This window comes from Plutella xylostella, chromosome 9 (assembly GCF_932276165.1).
Source record: "Plutella xylostella chromosome 9, ilPluXylo3.1, whole genome shotgun sequence".
NCBI lineage: Eukaryota > Metazoa > Arthropoda > Insecta > Lepidoptera > Plutellidae > Plutella > Plutella xylostella.
In genome coordinates, this window is record NC_063989.1 from 5,354,688 (window position 1) to 5,378,840 (window position 24,153).

The window sequence follows — 24,153 nt, forward strand, 5'->3', positions numbered from 1 at the left end:
TAATGGGCTCCGGCCAACGATAAGAATGTCGGAGAAGAAATTATGTGGGTACGGAAACCGTGTAATAGAAAAAGTTAGCAGACATGTGTTCATGAGATGGAATTAGGCAAAGCGAAATATCCAGCGAGCAAACAAAACACAGAGACTTAAATAAACAGAACGCACACCAAAACGGTTTGGAAGAATTAACGTTGAATAAGTTTACCGGAGCATTACGAGACCGTAATGACGTTTTATAGCAGTGGCGGAGATAGGCGCCCACTTTGCGAAGTCTGAACAAAAGAGACATAAAAATGCTTTGAAAAGAGGCGGAGAGGTGAGGGGAAGAAGTGGCGTTTGAGTTCGTCGGACATCGTGATAATATCGTTAGTCGGACCTGCAGGTTTCCGCCGCGCGGGGGACCGGGGCTCGGCGGCCGCGGCAGTCCCGACTCGCAGTTACCGCCGGCGCCTGCAAACAAACAATAAAACGTTTTTATACCGATGTTACAAGCTCTGTGTTGAGTTTCATGTCGCCTGGCTTCTTTATTTGTGCGGGACGGTGAACGGCGATTACATGGGAACAAACAATTTTATTGCAGTCTGCTTTTGTCGATAGAATGCAGTTGGCGTGTGCTAAGAGTTTCTCTGGCTTTGTACTCTTTTTCTTACATTTAGCTGTACAAAATTGAACAGGTTAAATCTGCCGTCGTACAACCAAGTAATAAAACTATGCAGTTTATTGCTAGTGCAATATGCTATTAGTATACATAGTTTATATATTTTGTGAATAAGTAGATAAAATTTATACAAATGCTATTACAGGTAAGGGAAGCGTAGGGGAGATGCCTGCGTCTTCAAAACACACACCTACGCAGAAATTTGAAACTAACAGTATTATGTATTAAAAATGATTGAAACTTAAGAACTAATAAAGAATATAGGTAGGTAAATAAATGCACAAATATATAGTATAACATCGTCGTCGGGGCAGGTACTAGTTATCATTCTGTGGTCGGGGTTATAATAAAGGAAGTTAGAACCTTCAAACAATATTTCTTGCCTAAATAAATGTACCTGAAGCAAAACCTGCAACTTTTATTTTGTCAACCGCCAGATGACATCTTTTTGGTTACAAATTTTGTATCGAAACCTACTACAAATCTTCAAGTTATTTATAATCGTTCAGTGAACCTCCATAAACAAGCTCTTGATACAGCACTTCGATATTAGTTGAACAGATACAATCCACAAGATCAATGGCTACACGAAGTTTAATCTACGGGAGTTGGTTTAGTCCGTGGAAGATGAATGTTCTGCCGCGTTTATTGGAAATTTAATAATTGTTAAGGATACGAGAATAACCCTTGCCACTATTTAAGGTGTATACAGGCCGATGCTCACTTCATAAGAAAATATACCTATAAAGTTAAAACCACTAAGGTCTTATTCAGGTCCAACTTATGGATCTTGAAAATGAAGTTGTGACTAATGTCATTTTTATAGATCCACTCGTTGAACGAGTAACGTTGGGGCACTGTAGGTGTGTATTCTATTCTATTCTTTGATATTCTGTACCTATTGTGGCCAACGTATGGAGCTGGCGTTACCTAGTAAACTACTGTTACAGGTGTCGTTCGTGAAAAGGTTAACGAATTAACATAATTTACACGTTCGACTCACGTATTGAGAATAAATAATTTCATTTCCCGCAATATTAAAGACAATTTCAACACTTAGTAAAAAAAATACTGCTTATGTTTATATGTATAGCTTACCTACTATTTTATACCAAATTTTAATTTAAATAAAATGATAAATTTTCCTCGACGCTCCTTAAAATAAATCAAAAGACTTTTAGATGGGTTTCTGGAAAACCAATAAAACTTGTGACATGACATGGAGCCTCAAAGTGCTATTGGTTGGTATTACTTGCGGAATCATCAACGTAATGGATATTATAATTTCCCAGGTAGGATGCTATGTCAGCAACATTCCCGCCCCAGTTTGAAACTTTGAATTTATATCCTTGAGTCTTGACTAAGAATATTGGATGGCGCTTCAAAATAATACGGCAGAGGTGATGCTGTGCTAGTGTGACGTATTCATTAGGTTACGTCTACTCCTAATTCAGTACGTATGGTTAGAGCCAGAAATTTGAGTTTTTTACCGTATAGATAATCGTAAATTTATGTCCTATGGTACAATGCATTAATTCACTATGATTCTATAATGAACTTAGCCTTGTAATACTATAAAGAAGATTATGGAAAGAAATATCTATTTAATGATCTCTGAGAGTATAGACACCAAGTCATATGCAAGCCGGTCTCCCAAAGGGGTAGATGCAGGAATAGTATCTACGAGTACATTAAACATTCAAGATACATTCAGAAACTGGTTCGCAAAACTATCTGCAGTGCGGTGCAGCGCAGGCATTATTTTCGGTCATAGTTTAAAGGACATAGAAGCCGCTGATGGCTCGCTATTATTATGCTAATTAAGTCTAGTTTACTAACAACAATTAACTATGGAAACATACTAACAGACTCGTTGCCAAAACTTCAAGCGGAACGGCCACCAAAAATTAAATACAGAGCACGGTGGAAGTGCATTACTGCATTCATTTTCGTTATAGTTATTTTGTATTGTTTCATTAGCACTAAATAGACAAACATTATTGTCCATCCATGCAGGTAGTACACAGTAAGGGGCAGAAAAACCTGACCCCTCTCAGAAGCATTGTTACTATGGTAGGGGGGTCAGGTTTCTCTGCACCTGACCGTACTATGTTTCTGAATGTGGTTTATTTAACTAATTTATAGGTTCTGCTTAGTTTGACGTGTGTGCGATAATACTTTAAATTTGTGTGTCTTAATTTAGAAAAATACACAATCGAATATCTATATTCCATAATGAGGATATTTATATTAAATAATAACTCCTAATTAACGGTATTTAACCTGGATCATAGAAGTGACAGCATTTATTGACATACCTAGGCAACTAATAACTTTATTTATGGATAACATACATTCGCTAGGCAACTACGGCGTATCACATCTCCCACCATTCACTGTCCAATTAAACAGTAGCTAACTCCACTTGTAAGTGTAATATAATATAATATAAGCAAGCGTAACGAACTATATTTCGTTAAGCCAATCTTCATAGTTGCAGACCACAGCTAAACTGGCAGGGTTTTAGTATGGAGGATAAAGAGCAGGGCAACGTCATTTATATGCTAATTGGTGGCAATTGGGGGAGGTGCGTCTGAGAAGGATAAAAGTAATCTTGTTATGGCTCTCGTTATGAGTGCGAAAGAGATGCGCTATCAAATCTGCCTGAGATGTAAAAATTAGACGAGTAAACCAGTACTTTAGTATAATTAAGACATAAATTAGCATAGTTGTAATATGGGATATCCTCACATATTTTATTATTATTATTATGTTATGTCGTTACCATCTCGGGATCATGGGTCATTTGGAAGGCGTGCATGGGGCCGAAGCCAACATTTAGAGGCCCGTTTGACAACATTAATCTAAATGAAATGTGACACCAACCGACGATTTTCCCTGTATAGAAGTAAACGCAAGGAAAATCCCCGGTTAGTGCTGGACTATTGTAGGATATGGAGAAATCTAACACAGGGTTATGTAGTGGGTTGCTAAATGGACTGGGTAACTGGGACTATGGAAGGACTATGGCCCCTGCCTGACCTATATAATGTTTCACATACGGATAAAAAGGCAGGGGGTGACTCGCACACACATTAAATGGGCCCCCCAAAATAGTCTCTAGCACATTACAGTGACGTAGCAACAAGGGGGCAACATGGCATGAGGTGCTGAGGGTGGAGAGGTATACCAAAGCTTTCAGAGTAAACGCGGATGCCGGTCAAGACCCCTACAAGCACTTACTGGATATACTTCCTACCCCCGAGCATTTCTGCTCTAGCGGTACACCACTCAAGCCAACCAATGAAGGCAAGCAAGAGGTGGGAGATCCTGTTCCTCGTCAGTGTTCACTCTGGACAACCAATAAAGGCAAACCAGAGATGAGGAACAGGCGTTCTCCCCGGCATCGGGTAGGTGGGGTCGCTAATGCCCAACAGCTGCCCTGCCGCATTATTATTATCATTATAGGTTGCCTGTTAGAAATCGCTTCTACCAATAAGGCTGCCTATTATTTTCTTTCTAGTCTGTGAGTATATTTTAGTAAGCCAAAGTTAAATGAACTTTTATTCTATATTGTTATTATGATTATAAAATAATTAAATCTGTTTGATCAGGTAAGGGGTATTTTAAAATCTTCAAGAGACATGAGGATTTAAAAAAAAATTCAGTCGGTTGGTACTTTGTGAAATAAACATAATTATGGAACTTAAGACACATAAGTACCTAATTGTCTCATTTACCTTTACAAGATGTGAGTGCTTAGGCATACCTACGTTCACTATAATGATAGCTACAATCTAGAACGTTATGTAGAATTGTGTCAAAATATAAGAAAGCTGCAATCCTATCTCAAGGAAAAGTTAATAAAATACCATCACCTAAGCGCTTTTTGTAACAACTTGTTTTATTTAAAAACAAAAGTTGTTAGTGGAAAATGTCGAAAATATTTTGTTTGCCTTTATACCAAGGGCAAATTTTTGACGCAACTTTTAACAAGCCCAAATAAATATTTGTTTGACAAACAACGTGCAAAGGTCACGAGGATTTATCACCTCGTTGAAAATAAGGGAGAATTTTATTTTAGAAAATCAAAACCCTGTATGATGATGATGTGCCACATTTAATAAGTACTTTAATTTACACCATACCATCGAATAATGTTTTTTTTTTATTAAACAAAATAATTAAATTTATGTTAGGCTTTAAAAGGCTACCAAAGCCTTGAATGGTTCTTTAAAATTAATGATAGAAAGGCACAACGGCACAACGGCTTTTAAATATATCATCATCAATGACAAAACTATCACAAACTCAGTGAATAATTGAGAAATCTTAGCTTGTCACGGTTGAACGAAGTACTTCTTAATTATATCTATTTAAATCAAAATACATAAATAGAGTGAATTGAATATGTACTGAGTTAGTTACTTTCCACGAATAAATGTATCTTCCTAATGATCATGTCTGACAGTTACGTGGGAGGGGTCTCGGTTCAACGGTCAACTCAAATGGACGGGATTGAATTAAATATAGCTTGACTAGTACCTATATATTGACTAATTTACTTTGATTACCTACTTAGTATTAGGTATTACTTACTGTTACCCTTTATGAGTTAATACTAAATTAAGGCACTTGAAACTAGCCGATATCCATGATCCAATATGGGCCATAACGGCAATAATTATTTTTACTCAAATCATGACATGATTTAATTTAGGTTATACGTCCCTTAGGCGATACGGCTCGCGTCCTATCACGTCACACATCACAGAGTACACATCTACAGCGGAAAGCGAGTGACTCACTTGCAACTCACCTCTGACTACCCCTTTCGGGATTATAGTCGTGAGCAATATTTATGTATGTAATACATATCTAGCGAAATGTGCATACATTGAACAAAAAAAATTCAACTTACAATCCTCAGTGATCTGCATCTCTATCTTATCCAGGTCATCGACCTCGTCATCAAAATCAGTCTGCACGGTGACATCACGCGTATAGCTCTGCAGCGCGATGACGTCGAATGGCGCGCGCGGCGGGCTCGGCGAGCGCGTGACGGGTTGCGCGAGGCGCGCGCGCCGGCACGCCGCGCAACCGCACAGCGCGCCGCGCACCCGCAGCAGCCATACTAGCCCGAACAGCGCCATCCACGTGGTCATGCTTCGGTCACACCGTCCACCATCACACACCACTGCACTGGCACTCACTTCAACGCCTCATTTTTTGGGTTTTTGATCCCGTCATGACTTTTTGTTTTTAGGTTTTCTTCTCTCTTAAATCTATTGTTTCTAACTAAAATTTGTTATAATACCACTGCACGAGCGCACTCACTTTACTTTTGGTTCCGTCATTCTCCTTGACTCTAGTTTGTGTTAGGTTTTCTTCGGAAGCTGTCAAATCTGTTATTACTGCGATATGGGATACAATAAGTCGTAAAGTGAGTACATAAAATGCTGCTCTATATGATTAGAGCTCAAGTGAAGGGATTGGGTGCGCCTCTCCGCTGATGTGCCGACGTATAACTGATAAGCGAGCACATCAAGTGATAAATGGTGGGCAATAAATTGCAGCCTCCCGGCCATAAACCGGTGCCCTCTCGCAAGGACTCGTGAAAAATATCAATTCGTCAAAACCACTCGTCGATTCCCGCCCGGGAATAAATTGTAATGGTGGAATGTTAAAGACTGAATATAGAATTAACATATTTTCCGATTCTCCCGGGGCCACGATTTCGCATTGAACGTTATCTTTTTGGCGAAATTGAATGAAATATGGCTATTTAAAAAAAACTCACGTAGGAATTGGCTTCAGCACGCATTCATGAAGATTGAAAGATAATTTAAAAAAGTTATTTCAGTGCGAGAGCGAAAACATTTACATAAGGGATACGTCTTTGTGTAGCCTGTACCGTAACACTTTCGTTAGGGCGCTCCTTTTTATTATATTCAAATCAATTTCATATGAATTTATGAAAAAATATTCAAGGGTTTATTTATTTAACATCAGCATACCGCTGCCATAAGTCTAAGTTTACTTTTTCGGACTGCTATAAAAATGAAACAATTATGTTCCGCCGACTAAAAGCACAACTAGTTAAAAAATATTAAGCTTTGCTTCATGATAATGTACCTACCATCCGGGAAGAGACATTTATATTTATTTATCTTTTTAAAAGGTGAGTCTGAAACAAAATGGTGTGCAGTCACTGAAACTTTTGGAAATTCACGAAAAAAACTATGCTCTACAGTAGATGGTGGCTTTACACATACCCATAGCTGAGCTAAATTATAACATTTCTAGCTAAATTATATTTAAATTTTTATATTATTGACAAAGTACAGTGTGTAACATTTAGCTAAGTATTATTACTTCGTAGTATTATAGCTCTATGAATTAATTATACTAATCATACTCGTAGTTTACATCAGATACCATTTCATATTGATCATAAATATCCTGTTCCATAATCTGTATAATTCAGGAACACCCTGTAGCTGTAAAATAAGGTGTCACATTGAGTTGTGCCCGTGAAGATAGCGCCGTGTGCTCGAAATTTAAATTTTACGATTCGAGAAGATTAACGTCAGAGAGACTACTTAGCAATGGAATCGATCGCTTGAGCCGAGCGGGTCCATCCGTAGTCGAGAATCGAGATATTATTTATGGTACAGATGGAAATGTAAAGTATATATTCCCGGGATAGATACTCGTATATGATTTAGTTTCGAACTCCAGACCAGAGCTAATCTCAACATTGTCAACAGTGAATCTTGAAGGTGGAATTGTTTTTTTTTTTTTATATGTGTAACTATAATGACAGACTTATAACTATAATTAAATAATAAACACTAAACTAGAAAATAAATGCTGGCCAGCTCGCCGCCGCTGTCGGGTTAAGGAGTTATAATTCTTCCAAAGAGGTCCCGTGTACTGGATACGGAGGACAAAAATGCGGGCAGTGCTACGTCAGAGGCTTTGCGTATCCCAATGCCACCGTAGCGTACTTTTTTTTAATTATTAATCTTGTTTTTATGTTTTTTTTTTAGCAAAAATTTATAAATCGTGAGAGTTTTATGTTTTTATAATTATGTATCATCAGTCCGTAATCGGCCACTGCTGGATACGGGTCTCCCCCAAGGAGCCCCACAACACCATGCCATCGGCCTTTCTCTTCCAGCCACTACCTTACCTTCGTCTAAGGTCATCGGTCATGCAGGCCAGAGAGCATCCTACGATCCGCTTTTCTACCTGTGAACTGAATATGAAGATAGCGATATCAAAATGTTTGACTGTTTTAATACCTACTAGGATTTTTGTGTCCTAAAACGTGTATTCACATATTGCCCCAAGGAGCTTACATAATTATATGTGTATGACAAAAAATATAAAGATACTTCATTCATTGAATCATCAATTATGTAAGGTACTTTCTGTTAGACAACTTTTTATTCTTAACACTACTCTTATTCAACACACCAGAACACCACACACTATCTCTAACACACGCCGTAAAGACCGAATCTGTACACTTCCCACTCCTAACTTTACATTCACTAAAAGATTCTTTCTTTACCTCGGACCCTATCTTTATAACAAAGTGAATAAATATAAAACTGTATATAACCTGAATAGCATAGAAACTAAACATATTGTAACTAATCTACTCCTAAAATTAAATTATGATGAAACGGAAAGTTTCATTGATAACTTTATTGAACTGTAATTTATAAATTATATTAATTATGTATATCGAATTTAGCTGTAAATCATACTCTCACAAATACACACACACACACACGCACACACACACACACACACACACACACACACACACACACACACACACACACACACACACACACACACACACACATCTACTCACACGCGCATTAATGCTATTTTTTATAAATACCTACTTATCTTTTAACTAAAATTCTGATTTGTTTAACTTTTTATTTTTTTGTTAAACTAAGTTAAAGTAGTTAAGTAAATTGGAAATGTTATATTTTTTTTGTACCTTCTTTACCGGTAGTCCTTACTACAGGTTTTAAAAAAACCTATTTAGGACACCACTGACCCCAGATATACAAATAACATGTACTTACGCTCTAGTGCCTACTTTAAGAATGCTGTAAACATATTCAGAAATAAATATTTTTTAATTTTTTTTTATTTTAATTTTAATTGTCCATTGCTTCACTAACATGACATTTCTGTAGTGTTCTGAGTGAGATTAAATACAACAGAAGCTTAAGCTATTACAAATTTCGATCACTATAAATTATAGGTTAACAAACAGTATTTTACCCATTCCGGGAATAGAAACCGGGACCTCCGGTACAAATTGTGCTAATAAACAACTTTATTTTCACCAAACTGGCCGAATAAAGAGAATTAATCTGTTAGGACCAAACTTGAAAACTAATAGAAACGGCAGAGGAAATAAACTCTCTTAACTTTCCTACTAAAACATATAAGTTAAGACTTTCTTGATAGTTTTTTCTTTCTTTTGTCGAAGATATTGTAGTGGAGAGGGTCTGTTAAGTTTCGTATTTATGCTCAAGTTTATTACGAGGAGGTAAAGAACTGAATGAAACATTATGTGATGTGTATCAGATAACTTTCTGTGGTTCGCGACTACAATATAAAAATATGAAATAGTTGATTTAGTCACATAGTTGATCTATTGACGGCGTTAGTTAGCCTTTGTGGTCACATTAAAAAGATATCTTAAAGAGAATTTCGGGATAAACAGTACCTATCCCGTGTTTTTATTGTGCATTTTGCATAATAAATATTTTATCAAACTTAATATAAATCTTTTAAGTATTTTTAACGTAAAATTATAACCAACCATCTGAAGGAATGTGGCTCTGAAGCACGATGCAAAAATACTAAGTAAGAAAAAGATGCTAAATAAAAAGACTGCATACTTATATAAGAGGTAGCCATTTAAAAATCACTCCGAAGGATTTTTACTTTAAATCTGCGTGCAAAAGTCCCGTTACACGATAATCAACGTTAGGTCGCTGAGGTGGAAAATATTTTATTGGCTTACTAAGTAGCCTTATTAACTTTCAATAGCATCAAAGTACGACTTAAAGGTTTTTTTATGTGCCTATAAATTGTATGTATAATTTATTTTAGACCTTGGATTAATTTGTAGGCACGTTGGGCCTAATTTAACTGCTGCCGCGTGAATTCCCCCTTATTATAAAACGAGTTTTCATACAAATCCGTATTTTAAAGGCGGGTTTAAAGCAGAACTTACATAGTGAAATCCTTTAATGGCCTTATTTACAAACAATACTTACAAACTATGTTAATTAAGATGCTGTGGATTTTTGTTCATAAATAAAATAAAATAAATAAATAAAATAAGAACTATCTTATCTTTACATAAGAGGGCATAGGTTCGTAATCGTGGCTGCGAAAGCCCAGTTTTGGGGACGGGGCCTCGGCTCGACTGATGACTTGATACCTCTGAGTTGTATGCACAAATGACTCTGTCGGCCGCATTTGTTTTAAACATAGTAGGGCAAGAATTAGAGCTGCAACTCTAACCCCATCTCTGGGTAATGACATGGAAACGGACTCCAATAATTATATACATCTTTTATGTTATCTATTAGCTTGTACTCGCATCATCATCAATACCTACCAGTTGTTTTAAAATATGTGAGTAAAATAATAAAAAATCCTAACTTTACATTTTATTTTAAATCTTATTTCAACTAAAGAAATGATACTAAATGTCTTTTAGATACAGAAAAATGCTTCAAACAATTCCGTCAATAGCTGAGCTAATTCCGTTATAAAAACAAAACAAGCATCAAAAGCAGAACCTGCAAACTGGCCGGCAACAATCACAACAAAGAAATATAACGTTTCAAGGTTTTCTTTAATGAAGAAAGGTCGGCTCAAAACCGTTGTGAAATCCACACGGAATACCGGCGCGTGTAACTAGAAAAGGGTGTTTTTCATTAAATTGAACAAGATAGATTACAAACAAACCTTTGTGACGATGAGAGATATGGGCGTGTGATAATGAATTCCCTAATAAGGTAGTACTGTCTGTCAGACGCCCCCGTTCTTTCAACTTCAAAAGATAAGAAACGAGTTCTGAGCTCAGCCTGTATGTTACGCGTGTATTTTGTGTTGTGTTATGGGTTGGTTCTGGGTTATGGCATTAAGAGAAACTCTGGTTATTGTCAAATGATTAAGTATAAGGTAACGAGATCAAAGTTTATTAGGGACAGCAAAAAAAAACATTCTATTAAAATATTTGCTACTGTGAGCGCATTTTTTAATTACTGTTATATCATTGTACAAAAAACACAATGTTTGAGGTAATGTATAAACAGGAAGGTCTTATTAAAGCGCAATTACGCCGCCGACCCTTCATTATACATTTAGAGGGAACTCGAAAAGTGATCGCAATTTCGGACACTTGAGAGCAAATTTCTAACACTTAACAAAAATTACGTTGGTTATTCATCTCACCACTTACGCGACGGTGGAAATTTACGGTTAAACTCTTCTGGTTTAAATTTCATATAATATTATTTTATAAGGATAACTTCGGTTATGTTGTATATATTTTAACACAAATACCTGTTGTTGTATGTATTTTACCCAGGCATATTAGATACATTAGAATCTAGTGAATGTTCAATTCTTCATCGGTGTTACTTTATCCAAAACTAGCTTTTCTACCCAAATTACCATCGCATTTATTCATTTTCCTCTGGGAAATACGCGACAAAAGTAAATTATAGTACTCAAGGTCTTTTTAGTTTTATAACGATGGAAAATTTATTGGTGAGTTTTGGCATATCACATCATTAAAGTAGGTATAAATATATATTTTTTTTATTAAAATTACACAAAATTTAAGGATGTTGCAAAATATGTAAGGCATGCGGGGATGTCATGGGCCAGAAGTTATAGAACACAAGTTATCCACATACTACGAGACCACCCCCTTTTCAGTTGCAATTAAAACACCCTGTAAAAAACAGGAAAACGTACTTAAATATTTCTGATCGGATCCAATGGGAGAGTGCTCGTTTATTAGTCCTAACAGTTGTTGTCAGTGATAAATGAGTTTGCAAATATTTTTCATTCCCATGAGATTACAAAAGCAAGAATAATCCCTTTTATAAATAATCTATGTACCTACCTGTACATACATTATTAGTGATTATGTATTATAAATATAACATGTATGTAATAACTAAAGTACTAACTGACATAACTATTAAAATCTGCAAGCTAAAAAGGCAGTGGGCCGGCCCTATATCCTCCTGACCCCGAGAGGTATAAATGTATACACTGTTATTAAATTTTAAAAAATAAAAAAAAATACTACTGAACTGTTTTGTCACTTTGTCAAAGAACAAATTGTTTAAGGGATAGGTACTTTATAAAACTTTAAAGGAATAACAGGGATACTCCATAAAACTTTTAATATAGGTATTTTTAAACTATATATTATATTTTTTTTCAATGTCCTACTCATAGCACGCCAGGTGTCAGGAGGATATTTATTTATTTAAAAAAGGCATATCACCAGCACACATAATAGTTAGGTGTAATATGCCGAAGAACCGAACCCAGTTGGGTAAAAGGGTTCTACCTTTTTTGGCATAAGATTTATTTGCCTAATCTCGTATTGCATAGTAACGTTTGGTCAAAGTCTCGTTACGCCGAAAATCGTATGGCATAAATCTCGTTAAGTAAAAAGTTATTTCGCATAACATTGTTTAGCCTAATAATGGTATGGCCAAATCTTGAATAGCCTAATCATGCTATGGCATAGGTTTATACAAAGTAATAATATTCGTTTGGCTTTAACTTTGACGGAGCATCTCCCTACATAGCGCAAACTGGTGCCTTGTATTGTTTCCGCTGTTTGGAAAACGCTCCGCTCCGCTTTGGTTTTGATGAACATGTGCACCTAACACGCTACTCCTCGCTTTGCTCGTCGTCGCACCTATTTTTAGGTTTCGATCTCATGGGGTTTGTAATAATTATATTGGTCGTTAACTTTCGATTTTTTGATCATACAATATCGTGATTTTCGGGATGTAGGAGAAAAATACCACAATTTGTACATTTACTACATACTTAATATATTATTTATAAAGATAACATTAGGAGAAACAAGATTATACATAGGTATAGACGAACATAAATTTGAGCAAACGAAACTTAGGTGTTCAAAGATTGTGCCTAAAGAGTTTTAGACGAAACGAGCCTTATGCCACATAAGTCTTGGCAAAGTGATGGTTTTGCCAAAAAAGTTTAGACCATACGAGTTATGCGAAATGAGTTTTGGTCAATAAAGATTATGCGAGATGAGCGGAACCCGGGTAAAAGAGTTATAGGGTGGATACCACGAACAGGCATGCGTAGGATGGGAAGTCCTCCGGTCTGCTGGTCAGATGTTACGACATAAGTCAGGTAGCCGGTAGAGGCTGAATGAAGAAGGCCGAGTGTTGTGGGCGCTTTTTGGGAGAACTCTATGTCCGGCAGTAGAAAATTACAGTTGGACTATGATGATTCATATATGGATGCACTATCCAAATCCCATCAAATCACAGCAGTACATGTCATACTTAAATTCTGGTTAAAATTACCTACATTCTCAGTTGTGAAACAGGCAGTTAGTACCGTAGCTGGTCCAAGCTTAGGAAGACAGTTTAGACCTTGGGGATATGCACAAAGGTTCCATCCGAGAGACCGAGCAGGTACATACACCCCACAGAGAATAAAATAGCACCGTAGCTGGATGAGAACAGCTGAGGATAGATTTTTGTGGATTTGTCATTGAGAGGCCATGTCCAGCTGTCAAAGACACGATTGTTGACTGATGCTGATGATGCAGACCAGATGGTGGTGACTTATTTTATACATAAGTAGATAATATTCAATTGACACAAGCTGGACAAGCTATCGTACCTACCGAGTACCTACAATGTTTATTTTTTAGGGAACCTAAGGAGGTATCCTTGTGTTTTTTGAACTTGTGTTTCGGGAGAAAGATAGCCGGTTACGAAAGGAAACACACTTACTAATATACACACACATACACACACGAATTCGTACAAAGTAAGAGTCTACTGTAGTAATGTTACCCGCAAGGGTTTTTGGTTTTCGCCATAATCTCTTCTCTTGGCTGTCGGGCTTATATATTATAATTGATATGGGTTAATCTGGGATAGGTGGCAGTCACCCGCACCCATATTTTGACTTATTTTATTTTGCGAGAGAAGTAATGTAAATGGCCCAACAGTATAAAATATTTATAGATATGTCGGTGTTTCTATCAGTCTAATGACATCCAGTTGGAGTCTGCGGACCACTCTAGAATCGTAGCATCGGAGGCCCTCAGGTCAGGTCAATGGATAATTATATTATACTTAAGTGTATGAAGAAACAAATGAATGCTAATAAATATTTGAATTTGAATTTAAAGGATGAGGACGACTATTTTTACGTCAAACAAAAGACGAATGTCGGCTGAACAAAATTGTGATTCTAGCAATTTTTAGAACGAAATGTGAATATCAATTTTAATCCCATTAAAAATACTAAAACATATACTTTACGTTACTACTGGTATCTAGGTAGATAATGGTTCTTGTACCTACTATAGAAAGGCAGAATGATTAATTGCATCGTGGGATTCAATTAACTAGTCGAGAAGATGAAAGAACAAACCATTTATACCGACTGAAATAACAGATTAGCGAGCTCACACAGAAAACGCGTCTATGCTAAATAATAAAACTTAATATTATCTTCATACTTAAAATGATAAACCTTTCGATAACGCATTTCACTCGCGGTGTTCTAGTAAATCAATCATTTTTTGCGCACATCACTTTTGTTTTTGACACGAAATTTGGTGAAACAAAACACGCACCATTTTAAATTTTCACATGAATTTTTCGCCCGATGTTAACACACGTTACGATTACGAAACGCGAAAATACACGCAACACTCGTCCAGGCTATACGACGACCCGGCTCGCACTGAAGAGGGACTGAAACTGAAATGCACGAACCCGCCCGCCCTGTATACGCATGCGAAGATCGCGAGCTACATCACTCTGTATAAGCTCCTTTACTAAAACAATTTTCTAACAATAAATGGTTCCGTGAAAATAAAAGAAGTTAATTGGGCTGAGGCGTGTTTCTACGGGTATTACCGTTACTCAAAGCGGACATAACTTTTAACAAACATGGCTTTCTTTTATCTTTTTTACTGAATTGAACATTTATCAGGTAAGATTTTCTCTGTTATGTTTTTAGATAAGTCATCATTACTTAGAAGTTATGAACATCTTTATTCGTTAACCTAACAACACATTATGGTTGTGTTTGATTATTAGCCGTTACTTTATACTCACGCGTTTTTATTTTATTTTGGAAGGCGTCTCCAAAGAATTACAGTGTAAACAGTTGTCCAGTATGATACGAGTACAGTCTCTCAATACAACCTTTTCTAAGCAAATAACAAAGCTAATCCATTGCATCGTTGCGATGCAGTATAAAAGTATTTACCTACATCTATAAAATAGACGTACCTGCCTTATCAATATCATACAAGCAATTTTATTTGCACACTTTTACCTAAGCTAATAATATTATATCATACATAGCCAACAAATCTGGTGTATTAACTAGCATTTCTGTTGACAAACAGTTGAGCTACTCCCAGCCAAGATTACCTATAACCTAGCATCTACCTAGACTACCTATGACAAAGCATTTGATTTGCAATAAGCCCCCCGCCCTTTGACCAGACGACACCCGAGGTCAGACAAGTGGCCTGGCTAAATTAGATCAGATTCGCACAAGTACAAAACCGAGCTTCACTCAGATTCGATTACCATGTAGGTAAGGGGAAATTTGCTGAAATGGTCAGATGGACAAGGCAATTTGAAGTTATTGAGAGTGTACTGAGCAAAACTTTATATTAGTTATAATATATGAATGATTATATTTTAAAAAATATTGTAAAATTATATACTTTATTAATTATTACAATGTAAGTTTTTGAATTAAAGACGAATTGTGGAAGGGTCCCTGAGTTTAAGATTTATTTATTTATTTATTTATTTATTTATTTATTTCAATAACTTAGTCTACCCTTACAGCTAAGCCAATTCGATAGACAAGTTTACAATAAAAATATAACTCTCAAAACAGTATAACTAAAAAACTATAACTAAAAAACTCAAACAATATACCTAACTCTAAAAACAGAAATTAGGTACTTAATACAAATAGGTATTTAAACTATGTAAGATATCCTATATGCTAATAATACTGTGAACTGCCTCTCAGTACATGTAAACAAGTCTATTTGGTCGGCGAGCTCGTTGAGACGGTGCAGTGCGCGCGTCAGCGGGGCCCGTTCCAGTAATCTTGTTCGGCCACATGGTACAGTCAGTAAACGCGGCTGACGGCGCCTATATACGAACTCATTTGGTACGGACAATTCTATCGTTTTTAAAACATCCATGTTTGTGATTTTGCCGGTTAGTACTTTCCACAAATACGTTACCAAAGTAAGTTCCCTCCTAACCCTGAGCTCATAATATCCGACCATGCCCAGTATAAACAAAGTGGGATACATGAGTGGGTAGAAAGGATACACCCCGTATAACTTGTTGTACAAAAACCTTAAAAATTTATTTTGTATTCGTTCTAGCATTCCTACATATTTGGCTTCATGCGGAGCCCAAACAATTGCATTATGCTCCATTGCGCTCCTCACCAATGAGTTATATAAAATACGTATCGCACTTACGTTAGTAAACCCTTGGGCTCTTCTGAGTACAAATCCTAGGTTCCGAAACGCCCTTTTGCATACTTCTACGATATGGTCTCCAAATGTGAGTTGTGAATTAAACTTTACTCCTAAGTCTTTAATTTCATTCACCCGTACCATTGGAGTGCTATTTACGCTGTATGTGTACTGGACAGGTTCCTGAGCCCTAGTAAATGAGAGCACTTTACACTTAGAAGCGTTAAATTCAAGGGAATTATCTTTTGCCCACTGCACTACCCGATCGATGTCATCCTGTAGCCGCTCAGCATCTTCTGGCGTATGAACCGTGGCTGCCAACTTCAGGTCATCCGCAAATAGCAAGCATTTAGCGTGTTTCACTACTTTGGGGAGATCATTAATTAATATTAAAAATTCTAGCGGCCCAAGGTTACTACCCTGGCTTACTCCCGTTAGGGTGCTATACGGGTCTGATTGCCAACCCTTATACTCCACATACTGCTGCCTACCTCGCATGTAACTGGCAAAGAACTTTAAAAGTTGTGTCGTGCAGCCTACCGTAGCCAGCTGCCTTAGCAGAGTATCGTTATCCACCAGATCAAAGGCTTTCCGGAAATCGAAATACGCTGCATCAACTTGAGCTCCGGCATCGATAGCAGGCACAACATATGTCATGTAGCTGAGTAGGTTGCTGGTGGTACTACGGCCAGCCCTGAAACCATGCTGCGCATCATCCAGTTGAACCCTTACTTGTTCGCTGACACTCTTGTGTATAGCCGATTCAAGCACTTTCCCAGGATGGAAGATGTTGTTAAGGATGCTGTTCTACTGAAAAATATTTTGAAACAGTAGGTTTTGCGCGATTTATCCTGGAATCTTTACATCGTAATGTAGGCACAAAATATACAGGATATTGACAAACATACTAAGCCGAAAAGGGGTGGCCCTTGGCGTTATTCTAAACAACTTTTGTTCTATGAAAATCAGGGAAAAAAAAATTGTCCCCATAGTACCTATGTACCTTTAAAGTTTTCGTTCATTTTTAACACATTTTTAATATCCAGTTTGTTATAGAACATACTTAAATCCCACACATCTAAGTAAACACAAAATCATATTAAGACACACCTCAATAAGTAATTTGCATTTCACGTTAGTTCAATCATCATACATGTTTGATGATCTGTGTATATTGGGAGATCCTTTGATAGAATCTATTGGAGCTAAATGTATACCTACATTATTTACATGACATTATGCAGCGTTTCACAATGCCATGTGAACAAGTTGGAATTTAACGAAATGTTAATCGAATTTAGCCGCCTGTTAATTTTTAAATCCTGTCCGCCTGTCAAACATAGTGGCGTTTGAAGAAAGTCAATCTTAAATTATTGAGACCTTTTGATATAACCTGCCTACAGGCTTACCACGTCAGATGCCTAGCCTAGTGTGGAGGCCAATGTCAATGTCTCTCATTATAACTGTGTCACAAATATTTTCCCTACTTGCTGTAAGTGCCTATTTTTATGTAATTTTTGAGTTGGTGTTAATAAAGAATTTTAAGTTTGTTAAACGCTTGAATATCTTGAAATCAGACACAATAGAAATATATGGTCGTCAGGCGCGATATCGCATCTTCGGCATGCAAAAGGTTAATGTACCGTAATTTAGTTTGTGCCAATATGTCTTCGGGAAGTGCACAGGTAACAATAAGTTAAATGCACGTGCAAGGTAAAGACTGATTAAGTTTGAATCCATGGTGATTGACTATTGAAATTGGTAATTTATTTAGTCATGCGATAAATCAACTGTATTGGCAAAACAACTCATAAATCTAGCATTATTTACTTCTGAAAAATACCACAACAAAATGTGAATAAAAGAATATCCAAGAATGTCAAACCGTAAAGACGGCCACGTCCAAATAAAATATGGCGGCAATAAATCCTGAAAAACAAAAGAGTTTACTAAAAGTTCGCTCTGAATTTTGCCCATCGCTATTAAATATTTTTCAGTTTATCATAAAGTGGGTCAGCCTGCGTAGTTTTGTCATGATCTGGCTTAAAATTTATTTTCTATTTTAAAGGCATATAACATATTACACATATTATAGTAGGAATTAAGTACTAACTTGGTTGAATTCACTATTGTTTCTTGGACTTACCCAAATAATTGCAATAATCGTCCCGTCTGCAGACACTATCAACTTATAACACATCATAAACTTGTAAAAAGTGGAGGCGTCTAAGGCAGCAAGAGTGAGGTAGAGTAGGTACTAGTAGAGTAGAGATAATCATACTACAGTACGTTCATAGGTACTATGCGGTAGCATTTACGTTAAATGTTACTGAAAGAAATTAAAATATTGTAAAATTTTAATCGCCTTACTCTTTTTTCACCTACAAATAACTGTTGTCTATAAGATAACAGAATATTTTTATCACTTCGATAATTTTTATCCGTGAAATAGGCTTATAATCGGTTTCTATTTGAAAGGCATACTTTTATCAATTCGCGCATAAAAAAGTTTATCCTAATTGATATAGGTGCCCGCGGCAGGATTTAGCTGCGTTGTACACATTCCCAGTGTTTGCATACGTTTTAGGATTTGCCACACAGAATATTTGAATCGGTCGAATTGTGTAGGCATAGTACAGTTAGCTTCATTAGTGCCTTCACAGTTTTGTACCTTTTCACGGTAATAAACCAGTTCGATGAGGAAGAAGCATGTCATACTTCGTACCTCAGAAAAATTACGGCATCAAGCTAAGCTCGCTTCAGGCACACCCAGACGCAAGAACTCAAAACATCAGTGATACTTATAGAACACACATATGAATCATGCCATCATCTTAATCTGGCAAACATTTAATCCCGAGTCTAAATACCGTTACGCAACCCTCACACAAACTGGTAAAGGCTAACTAATGAATAATTTCAATTCGACTTCCCTTCCTCGCTTCTGCCTTTCGTAAACAATAATGACGGGCGTTTTAATTTATTCAAGTTAAACGGAACGCAACATTGATCTTGGTGCCAGGAACTCATAAATCTTTGTGAACTACACAGCTCCGTGAATAAACCGCTCGTTCCACGAAGACCCGTGAGTCTTGTTGCGTCTCTATCACTGGATCATGCTAAGATAGAAAGAGAAAACCGTTGTGTATTAAGATTTCACGCGTCATTGTGATATACATATATTATAATACTCGTAGCTTTGCTGGAAAGTTCATTTGTGAATGGATACTAATATAGGTATTTCCAAATAAACTGATACTGAAACAATAAATAATATTATTAGTCTTTATTGTAATAAAAGTTAATTACAATATTCACATTTATTATGTAGGTTATTTCTTTTAAAGGTACATAATTTCTTTTTTGTGTTCTCATATTATGCCGTTTCAGAGATATTGTTTAATAAAGTAAGTATATTAATACTATTTATACCTTATTATCATAAAAATATTAATATTAGCGAAGTTCATATAAGAATTGATACGCACTCCATAACAAGGTAAAATTCAGGGTTATGCTTAAGTTCGCGAAGGCACAATAAAATCCTAGTGCTTGTCATTTTTGATATTTAATGATCAAAGATTTCCTTATAGCTTCTTCTCATAATGTTGGCTTTGACATACTAACAGGCAATGACATACCATCAACTTAATAGTCAGTTCAAAGCTTTGAAATAAAAAGGGAGAAACGTGGAAAACAAAATCACATCGCGTCTACATCGCACTACGTAATAACTATGAGGGTAACTGCGGCAGACGAACCATATTTTTGAAGTCAAACATTTGCAAAATGAGAAAATTTTAAATTCTAGCCCTCGAATTTGTCAGTAGACTTCCAGCCTGGAGTTTGCTACGAATTACATCGGCGGCGAGACTAAGTTATGGTAATCTAGCTATAAGTTACAGGATTTTGCTGGTAAGCTTTTCAATTTTATTTGAAGATAGGATACTTTAAACGTTCGCTCTAACAGGGAAATTGAATTTGTCCAGTCTTTAATTTTAACTGCGAATAAATTTTCTCAAATTTCAATATTGCTGTGCAGATTTCCAACCGCTTTCCGCTTCCTTCATTGCTTAATTTGTGAATAAATGTGACGGTAAACCAGATTTGCATATAAAAGAAGGTGTTTTTAAGGTTTCTTTCAAGATATTTTTCTTTTTCTTGTTAGTGGTGACGTTGTAATTTTCCCTGCATATAATTATGTCACCTTACGTTTTATTACCAACCACAGCATTGTGGGCAGCATTTCATTTGAAAGAAAGAAAAGAAAGAAAGAAATATATGTTTATTTTATCTATAACACATATTAAAATAAACTAAAACTAATAATAATTGGAGACAAAAAGGGGCAGATTCAGCATCTGCTCCGAGCTAAAGAATCTTTTTAATAAATTTTATTAAATTTGATTCATGGACATTTATTTATGTAAGCAGACCGCACAAGTTCTGAACTACGAGATCCCGCAAGTCCAGGCAATGACTACGAATGTGTACCATGTTGCTTCAAAATGTACCGAATCCAAGTTAACATCCAAACTATTGCGTCAAATCTCAACTTGCACGCCCGCCCCGCACTGCTGGCTGTTTGGGATGCCACCCAGCGGCGCCTGCCGAAAACTTGCCGTAAATAGCTTTGGATTTATTCCAAGTTCATCGCATAGCCCACTAAACAACAATAGACTGACCTGATCGCGAAAGGCTTTTATTCGACTGGAAATATCTGACAGCGGCTCCCGAAGTTTGAGTTGAAAGCACCGTGGAAAACTTCGCGAGTTCTGCTTTTGATTGTTGTGCCGGATATACAGGTTACGTTTGTGAGGTAAGCAATATTAATAGTTGTTGTGTAAGTTTACACTGTGATATGGATATTTTTAATAAATACCTAGGAATAACAAATTTTCTGGTACCGTTTCAATATTTTTACGTCAACTTATATAGGATTTTTAAAAAGATTTGAGACTATCCCCGTTACTTTGGAATGGAGCTCCAGTCTGTAAACACTTTCCCCATGTCAATATAACATTCAGTAGCATGGTTCTTTCGGAAGGCTGAATATAAATCATTATCGTTAACGCCTTTTCCTGATTTATTCACATTCGATGTGAATGTGACATACACATCCGACCAAAAGGTTGGACGCGTTATTTATGTCCTTTATTTCCATTTACCTAACACCCATTTTGGCACATTAAATCGTTTTTGCGACTCGTCGACCTTGGGTATGTTTATCTGCACGCTGATTGGTCGGTGGGGTATTTTTAACAAAAAATAAGCTTTTACTATGAATATTTCCATATTTAAGAAAAAAAAAGTAATTATGCAAATTCTTAAAAAAAACCTTCGAAAAGTAATTATTTCAAAGGTTTTATCTAGGTGCTATACAGGAGAAATGAATTTATAAAACTTCCAAAGACCCATTATCCAAAGCTGTAAAAAGGGGTGAAGAAATCACTTTTAAATTAACCACTTAAAACAAAGGGTTTCTGTAACGCAAAAACTTTGCCAGCCTGACCAATATCCCCAAAATCAATTATACATAGGTATATTATGTAGGTAGAACTATATTCTAATTTTTTATCCGGAAGAATTCTGACAGTTATCAATTTTTGATAATAATAAATGTCAGAGATCACAAACCTTTTTTGGCTGGGTACTTTTTTCAATACGAGTCTGAACATCAGTTGTATCCTGTCAATTTTCAATATTATATTTTTAAATATTTAGAATGATGGTCTTTTCGTTAGGCGCAAAAGAAACACGAGGACCACAGAAACAGGAGACCAACTTGACCACAACACAAGGTATCTAAAATAAGTAAAATAACCTATTTAAGTAACATTCAGCGAAATGGTTAACTCTCTGCTGGTCCCCGCCTGCGATACTTTCCATTAACATTGGGGCTTGTTTTCATCTTTTTAGCATGCAGTCGGGTTTTTCGTTTGTTTATAATTATATATATTTTCCGTTTAATTTCATAAATTATGTAGGTACATCGAGAAAAAGAGTGGTGACAAACTGACGGAAAACAATGTGATCCTATAAGGGTTCCTTTTTTCCTTTTGGGGTACGAAACCCTAAAAAAGAATAGTAACAATCGAATCAATCGTTTCCGAGATATTCGTGGACAAACATACACACCAACAAGCATACAAACATACCAACATACATAATCATATTAAGTATACAAAAAAAAAGTTTATTAGCCCTAATAGATTGTCATATGTGAATATGGTGCAGTTTTAATAATCTTACATACATACCGAACATATTATTATGTACTTACCGAATTGAGAATCGATGAAAAAGGTTTATTATGTAGTCTGAGCCTATCTGAAACCTAGTTAAACATTGTGAGATATGGCGTTTCGACTTTCTCCGTGTTCGGCATCATAAGGGTCACAGTGACAGTTAAATAAAGTCCATTTTTCTCTCCACCTTTAGTTTGCAAGGTGCGGGTGCCTATATAAATAGAGTGAGTCGCCCGCGCGCCTCAGTTGGTTTTTGATTTTTGAAGTGAACACTTCGGCAAAATGGCTCAATGTAGCCACGGTTCTCGTCGGCTTCGCTCCGAACGGGGAAAAATATAATATTGAATTTGCGGAGTCCTCGCTGCCGGGAGCAGCGTGATGCGGACCAGGCGGCGCGGGACGCGGCCACCGCGACACGTGGCGTCGAGGAGCGGGACCTGCCGGCTGCTGCGCACGCAGCCATTGCTGAGGATTTCGCAACGAAGGTTTGAGTTGATAAGCCGTGAGTAAAATGCTATTATTTACTGCTTTTAAAAGCTCAGCCACTGGTCATAATGCTCCGGCGCTTGGGGTTTTTATCCCACGCAGTAGGGTCCGATTCAATAGTCGTGGTGATGATTGATCACATATTCCGGTCCTACTAGTGGCGCTTGAGCTAGATACTTACATTAATGACCGCTTTAAGTAAAGCATAATGTTTATTTTATACAGGAAAAAATAATAAAAATATATTTTTCTACCCTCAATTTCTAATATTTTTAGAAAACAGTTGATAAAAACTTTGCTATTACAATAATGCACTTTATTATAGCTTATGTAAGGCTTTACAAACAGGAGCTTTCCAGGACCGTCATAGGATTTTTTAAAGGAAGCACGTGGCTCCGAGTTTCAGTATGTTGGGACATTGTGGCATGTGCGGCGAGTAATGTGATCCGCCGGTACCTACCCGCTGAAGGGTAGGCAGGCCGATTCGGTGAAATTGAAGTTTCGTGTAACCTGCACCCGGCCCTGTGCTCCCGCGCTGGCCGCCGTCTCGTGCCACCTGCATCGCAGCGTACACCCGGCCCTGCGCTCCTGCCCTGGCCACCGGTTTGTGCCACCTGCATCGCAGCATACACCCGGCCCTGTGCTCCTGCGCTGGCCACCGTCTCTTGCCACCTGCATCGCAGCGTACACCCGGTCCTGGCCCTGGCCACCGGTTTGTACTACCTGCACCGCTGCATAGACCCAGCCATGCGCTCCTGCCCTGGCGGCTGTACACCCGGTCCTGGCCCTGGCCACCGGTTTGAGCTACCTGCATCGCTGCATAAACCCAGCCATGCACTCCTGCCCTGGCGGCAGTGTTGTCCCACCTGCATCGCTGCGCACACCTGGCACTCCTGTTCTGGTTGCCAGATCCAAACGCCCCCTGTCTGGGAAGA

At 37.1% G+C, this 24,153-nt stretch overlaps 1 protein-coding gene across 2 annotated transcripts in view; it reads right to left on the reverse strand.

Moving 5' to 3' along the window:
• The window catches only part of LOC105382309 (disks large homolog 2), a 28,495-nt gene extending 13,802 nt beyond the window's left edge, over positions 1–14,693 (reverse strand). The window contains exons 1-3 of one of the 2 annotated variants that reach the window (XM_038109325.2): positions 14,492–14,693; positions 5,580–6,072; positions 377–450 (exon numbers count right to left, since the gene is read on the reverse strand). In XM_038109325.2, the coding sequence (XP_037965253.2) occupies positions 377–450; positions 5,580–5,823 (318 nt within the window). In that variant the 5' untranslated portion in view covers positions 5,824–6,072; positions 14,492–14,693. Of the gene's footprint in view, positions 1–376; positions 451–5,579; positions 8,020–14,491 lie in introns of those variants that run through there. The other variant, XM_038109330.2, reaches the window with a different exon arrangement.
• Positions 14,694–24,153: the final 9,460 nt, after the last annotated feature.